This window comes from Pieris napi, chromosome 1, assembly GCF_905475465.1.
Source record: "Pieris napi chromosome 1, ilPieNapi1.2, whole genome shotgun sequence".
In the NCBI taxonomy this organism is placed as follows: Eukaryota; Metazoa; Arthropoda; class Insecta; order Lepidoptera; family Pieridae; genus Pieris; species Pieris napi.
In genome coordinates, this window is record NC_062234.1 from 6,006,856 (window position 1) to 6,014,038 (window position 7,183).

Consider the following 7,183-nt stretch of genomic DNA (forward strand, 5'->3'; position numbering starts at 1 on the left):
ACATTTCTAACAAGGTTATACCATAGAATATACCTTGACATTGTTTTACTTTTGAAAAAAAAGAAAAAGAAATAAAGAAAAAACTTTATTATATATATATATACAAGATATTTAGATAAAGTAAAGTGCACTGGCCCCCACACTAGGATTCCCTGTGTTGTGGGCAGCCAGTCTTTTCCTTTTGACATGAAAACCGTATTTTATAAGTTATATTAATTATTTCTTCACATTTATATTAAAACTATTTTTGTACAACAAGAATATTTTCAATACGACAGGTTAACAAGATATCGTTTGAGATGTTTAGTAAATGTTTGTAATGTGATTTTTGAAATGTTAGTGATAATTTTGTTTTTAATGAACATACTTTACTTCTACTCGTATTGTTATTTTTATTAAATGATTAGCTCAGCATATAAATGGAAGCACTGTAAGAAAAACACTGTGTTGAGTGCTCAGTCACTAATATTGCATTCAAGTGTTCTATCCACCCGGTATCCGATCTGACGGAATCCTCGTTCCCTGATACTGTAAGTAGGTCGCGGCCGCCCCTGACGCCCCTCTCTACTGGACCTAACCAGGGTCAGAGCAGAATGCGAACTCGCTGCATTTTTATAAGCACGCGTCGAACCGATCACCCCGAAGTTTACTGAAGTAACTTTCAAAGTAAAAGCAAAAAATACTTACATTTTGAATTTGATTCATTTTCGTGAAATGCCGCCCAAACTCCCACAGGTCCACGCCAAATTTTAACGCCCAGTTTTTGACTCTGTAACAAAAAATATTTTGTATCCTTCTTACGTTTAACGTATCGTAAAATTAAAATTGGGCTAGCTGATGGCGACGTGTATCTCGTTCGTATATACTTAATATTAAATTTCTCATGTAAATAAAAAATCATTTTTGTAATGAGAAATAAAGTTCTTTAAACATATAATTTAATTAGACATGGATTAAGATCTACGCAAAATATTTTGACTTCAATTTAAGTTGTCCTACCATGAAAACCTTGTTCTTCGATACTATTATTTAGTGTAAGAAAATTTTATAATTTATAATAGGTATGTAAGGGTAAAAAGGCTACAAATGCATCCTAATAAGCTTGCCAAGCAACTAACCATACCGGTCCTAATAAATAGGCTTAAAAAGCGACAAATCCTAATTTTAGATAGACACGGTTGAAAGAGAGGAGCAGCGATGAAGATTTTGCTCTGAACGCCTAACAGCTCTCAACGCATCGCTCATAGTCTAGCTGACTGATTGCAAGATAAAGACTTATATGAAAAAAAAAGGTATGTATAAAATAAATTTTATTAAAAACATGCCATGACTAATACTACGAGTAGGTACAGCAAATGTTTACTTAAAGGTAGATAATAATTACGAAAGTCCATTTAACAAATACGTATAATTATAATGTCAGTGAGCTTATCGTGTGACCCCGTTTTAAAAATACTAAATGTATTATGATTTATTTGAATATAAATAGCTGATATTATCGGAAAGGGCTGCGCTTGCTATGTTCAAAGTTATTTATAAAAGTTTCTAGTAAGTTGTGGAAAAATATACAAATTTAGGAGAAGAATATGATGCGAGTTACTCGAACATAAACTCAACATCCACACTTTATCCTCAAGTATGCTATGTTGTTTCAAATACAATAAAATTTTCCCAAGATTAATGAAGAGTGATTTTAGTTTTATTACAATGTAATATATTAACAATGTTATAACTTATAATTAAAACTAAAATTACTACGTGAATATCCATAAAAAAATATAAGCAAGTGTAGTTAAAACAAAGATAAATTAAAATTTTACACATTAAAAAGGTTTGACAATAAATTTATTCATTAATCTCAATATAACATTTAAACTATAAATGAACCTCGCGGGCAAAGTTTACCGTAACTCAATAGTTTTCCAGCTCACGGTTTTGTTGAAAAACAAAAGAAGTTGGATTGTTGGAATCCGCTTTAAATATCTTGTTACTGTAATAGGTTTAACCCGAACTACGCTCGCTTAAGGACCGACCCGATTTACCCCTTACCTGATTTTACGAGCACCATATTGTTACAGTGAACCTGCAATGTTTAACTTGCAAGCTGCATTTCATAAATATGTATGCAATTATAAACTTGACTATTTGTGATATTCTGATTTGTATAAAACTTTGGCTTCTAGAGAAAGAAGTATTTTATATAAAATTTAATTCGCCAGTCTATGGTAGTGTACAAGAGCTACGAGTATATTACACATTCGCAACATGAAAAGGCGTAAAATATATATGAAACTAATCCTTTAGACAACTTTAATTTGGCCCAAAATAAACATATGAAATGTCAGATTTTAAACTCATCGCAATTATATCAACCAATAACTACAATTTAAATTGTAATCAAGCGATTTAACCTTGAGGTCGAAGAAGCAAGGGCTTCATTATAAGCGATGATATCGGGTAATCGAGTCGATAGTGGTTGTTTTATTAATCAGGTTGCTGGCAGACGGGGTGTCAGACTCGCGCCCTTACGTAAGGCAGCGTTCGTAGTACGCCGCCGCCCGCCCAACCCGCGCCCGCGCTACCCGCACCCCTCTAGATCAATACCGAAGCCGCCTTTGACATGTGCCCCGCGTGCCGCTCCGCAAATATTTACGTTGTGGAAACAGATCATAACTAGTTTCATTTGATCCGGTCTACCCCTACCGACAAATAAAAATCTGCTTAATTGCCTCCGTTATTGCTTTATATAGGTCTTTTAAATTTTCGTTATAACGCCGTATGTAGATTTTGAGAGCTTAAACAATGTTATAGTTAGATATTTACGTCCATGATTTGAGTCCGTTTTAATACAGTACTAATGTTTTACTTATGAATATTGATAAGCTCGTACCAATAGTAGGGAATATAAATTTTTTATAATATTTAAATTAAACAAAAAGAATAGAAAAAAGGAAAGTAAAGGAAAAGCAATATTTTTTGACGTACTGGAATTATTTTTAATATTATATATTTTCGTATTTTCTTGTTGCAACTCCGAACTTTCAGCGCGGAAACCGCCAATAAATGTTGTGGCCGTGTTAGATTAAATTCAAAACAAGTAATGAATAAAAATACATATAAATATATGTATAGTGATAAAAAAATTGCAGATATTAAGCATTATATTTGCTTAGAATATGTCGTACGCAAAGTTACTGTATTTCCTTATAATATACGATAAATATAATTAAATAGATATAAAAGAAGTCGTTTAATTGAAAACCTTCCCTTTGGTTAGACCGACAATAAAATTTATACATATTTAGGATCCTCTATATCTCGTTCAAGTATTATTATTAACATTTAAAATTTTATTTTTATAGACGGCAGAAAATTAGACCTACGACCTCCATATATAAAGTAACAAACAAAACCTAACAGTTCTAATGAAGTGAGAGAAAGAGTCGTTAAAATCAATATCAATTCCGCCATACATGAGTTGTGGTGTAATTGCAACAGCATAGTGTGATGTCAGTTGTCGCGCTGTAAAAAATAAATATTCCAAGCCACAATGCAGTACGATTCAGCAATATGAAGTCGGGTCGTTGACTGACGCCTACGCTTCTCTAGTAAATTGTACTACATTTGCGCCCTTCGTTTTCTTCAATGTACTCGTGTAATTTGGTAACCAATGAAGGAATAGAAAATATTTTAATTTAATTTATGGTACGCTTTGGTTAATCATTTAAATAAATTCATTGCGTGATTAACAATAGTCATGTCGACCAGTTATCGCGATTGTCAAATACGGAGTAATAAAAAATAAAACAAAACAATACCTATTCCAATCTCTGCATTAATTTAATTTCTTAGGTTGCTACGAGTACGCGTTTATATTAATTTCATTTGTTTTTAACTATGTTTAGACATCTACCTAACCTACTACCAATGGTAAAAACATATTTAATCCATTAAGTGTTACGGAAGCACACACAATTTTCTATGCCATTTTGTACATAGGTATCAAATCAGTTCCTACCCTCTCAGTATTTTTATTGACTCTATTCATATGAATTATAAGATCAGTGTAAACAATTTATTTTTATAAAAATAGATTTTAGATCATATTATCTTTCAGTCATACTTATCTTTTCTTGTCTTGAATACTACATAAGATGCATTATCAATAATTACTCTGGCATAATAAAACAAATGAGATACGTTTGCTATCAAGTTCATTAATTATAAGAAGTATTATCTAATCGATGACCTATCTTTATGTTTGCGTTTAAACCTAAGCCATTTCTCAATGAAACAAGTGGGTATAGATTGAACTGGAATATGTTAGTAACATGAGGAGTAAAAAACCTATGTCCTAAATTCCGTAAATGTGCTCTATATACGTTATACACTCTATCGATTATTACTATTTCTAAGAATTTGCGGAGAATAACATCGTTCATTATTTGGATTGCATAATTTGTACTGCAGAAGAATAGACTGGTTTAATATTTTGTTGTTCGTTTATCTTTGATTGAAGGTCATAACATGCAATATTGATTAAAATATAGTACAAAACGAGTGCAACTTTAGCTACTAAAGATATCAGGAGTAGAAAAGAACTTTATGTTATCTTAAATCAATTGATATCAAAACCAATAGATAGAGTTGTAGGGTTCTTACTCATTATGGGGTATGTCTTCTAGCTGGTTGGCGAGCGCGGCCGCCAGAAGGCAGAGCAGTAGCAGCGGACGCCGAGACATGGTCGCTAACAAAATCGTACTCCCCACATCACACGCTCAATCACCACTACTCTACATGGAACAACACCGTCGCACAGCACTGAGTTGCCAATACTATGTCTTGTGCTCGGGCACATAGACCATAGAGTACAGCCGTGGAACGTGGCGCGAATGAACCGCGGTGAGACGCCGCGCAACCCCCGCCCCGCCCAGCCGCAGTGACGCTGCGCGCGAATCATACGCCCAATAACGCAGCCTTATTATTGAGGTTTATATGATCATGCATAGGGTTGATGGTCAGAGGCGAAGGCTAATACGATACGATTACGTCGGGTAACATCATCAAGCGACCCTTGAAAACGCTCCCGACTGCGGTCGGTAAGGTACCCTTATCCAAATTAATGTTGATGGAAGATATTCAGAGTTGTAAAATATTGCTGAAAATAGAGTCGGAAGTATAGGGTTTACACTTTGTCACGCACATGCGTGGGCACGCCGCCAGGAAATCCTTTATTGATTCCCGCGCTCCTGATTTCTAAGAAATGCCGCAGGCGTTCTTGCCGCCAAATTTCTCCGGCATTCATTATCTAAAATTTCCCATAGAAGAACGTAATTGTATGAATTGCTTTCAGTAGAGGGGTAAAGGATACCTATAAGTTTTGATCGGAAATTGAACAATCAAAGGGTGAAGGAAATTTAATTTAATTTTTTAATGTTTACGTAATATATTACCATTATTATAAAAAATAGGAGTAGGTAATACTAATATAATTTAAAATAGAAGCATTTAAGCTCATTGTGATTTTTGGTACGTTTTCTAGTTGCAATAGAAGTTTAGTCTAATCAGGTGTGAAAACTTAAAAAAACTAAAAAGTATGTACATAAAATATTTATTTTCCCAATACATTATATAACAATTTATAATCATTAATAATTGTGTTACAAAAATGGTACTTTTCTCATAAATATAAAACAAAAATATTGGAAGCGTGAGACAATTTGAATATAAAAATAGTTTCTCGTTCAATCGAAAAATTTAAAACCTTATGTATATTTTTAAAAACTGTTGTAATATCGAGTTAACATTACATTTGTGCGTTACAATGTGTACTTAAACTATATTTACACGACTAAGTTACAATACAGATAAATTAATATACCTAATAAGTACTTCTGCACTTGGTCACAACGCGACGTTCATTCAGATCTACATTAACCTTATTTCCAATTCAATTATTATGTCCGGGTTCTATATGCAAAATACTAGTAGTAATTGCTACAAGAACTTTGTAAAACAGCAGCGTATTCAAGATTTAATGGACAACCTGATCCTATTCTCGGATAATAGAATATGTCATTTAGATGTTGAAATAAACAATATTTAATAAAAAATATTTACAGATTCTGTTAGTGATTTATACTTGCTGTAATATTAAGTACGTCCTTTTGATAAATAAGTAAACCAATACGCTGCTTAGGTATTAATGGTTAACACCTGGTGATAGTACAAGTGTCATCGAATTCACGAAATCAATGCCGGAAAACCTTATTTTATTTTTTGAGGGATCTATTTCAAATCCCCATCAACTGAAACGTATCTTAACGTACAAAATTATACAATATTAAAGGTTGACCATTATTTAAAGTTATCAATGTTCCCAATAGGTTAATCTTGAAACTGGTTCTATAGGCGACAATGTAGGGCACTTTGTATTCCATAAGTGTTCTAATACAATTCTTTAAAATTCGGCCACATCTGCCACTTGACTTGTTCGTCAATTCGATGACTCTTGTACGCTCTAACAATCTCTATCGCAGTCTTCAACGTACACGTGAGCTAAGATCACAATACAGCTAAATAATCTTAGTAATCTCATAAATATTACCTTAACTATACAAACTTAAGTAATTTGTACAATATATCTGATTCACAGATTTGTGGTGTAATTAATTATAGACAGAATAAATAATATGATAAATAATCAGCAGTCTTAAGACGCATATAAACGATTGATATTGGAAATGTTTCAATAGGAACACAATTTTAAGCAATCATTTCGTATAACCCACCTGGAGTTTATATCATAAAACTGTTAAGACTAAGAATTAAAAAAAAAAATTACTTTGGATGGTAGCAGCCGGCTTTATAAAATTCAAGTTGGTGTAATTTCTTCAAAAACAACAACTTTTTTTTTTTTATAGAACGGGGGGCAAACGGGCAAGAGGCTCACCTGATGTTAAGTGATACCGCCGCCCATGGACACTCAATGCCAGAGGGCTCGCGAGTGCGTTGCCCGCCTTTTAAGAATTTGAAAGCCTTTTAAACTTATTCTTTCTTGTATAGACAGTACACAAGTTACCGTTTAATAGGTTATCTTATTCAAATAATAGCTGAAAGTGTTATCCTACTAGTCCCGTTTTGGAATGATTGAAAATCCCACAGATCATCAAAATGAGATTCT

The 7,183-nt window shown here is 33.2% G+C and overlaps 1 protein-coding gene across 4 annotated transcripts in view; it reads right to left on the reverse strand.

Moving 5' to 3' along the window:
* Nucleotides 1–4,907, reverse strand: part of LOC125048919 (voltage-dependent calcium channel subunit alpha-2/delta-3) — a 54,059-nt gene extending 49,152 nt beyond the window's left edge. For 2 of the 4 annotated variants that reach the window (XM_047648071.1, XM_047647918.1), the window contains exons 1-2: nucleotides 4,663–4,907; nucleotides 688–769 (exon numbers count right to left, since the gene is read on the reverse strand). In XM_047648071.1, coding sequence (XP_047504027.1) covers nucleotides 688–769; nucleotides 4,663–4,742 — 162 coding nt within the window. In that variant the 5' untranslated portion in view covers nucleotides 4,743–4,907. The remainder of the gene's footprint in view (nucleotides 1–687; nucleotides 770–4,662) is intronic. The other 2 variants (XM_047648165.1, XM_047647993.1) reach the window with 1 other exon arrangement.
* Nucleotides 4,908–7,183: the final 2,276 nt, after the last annotated feature.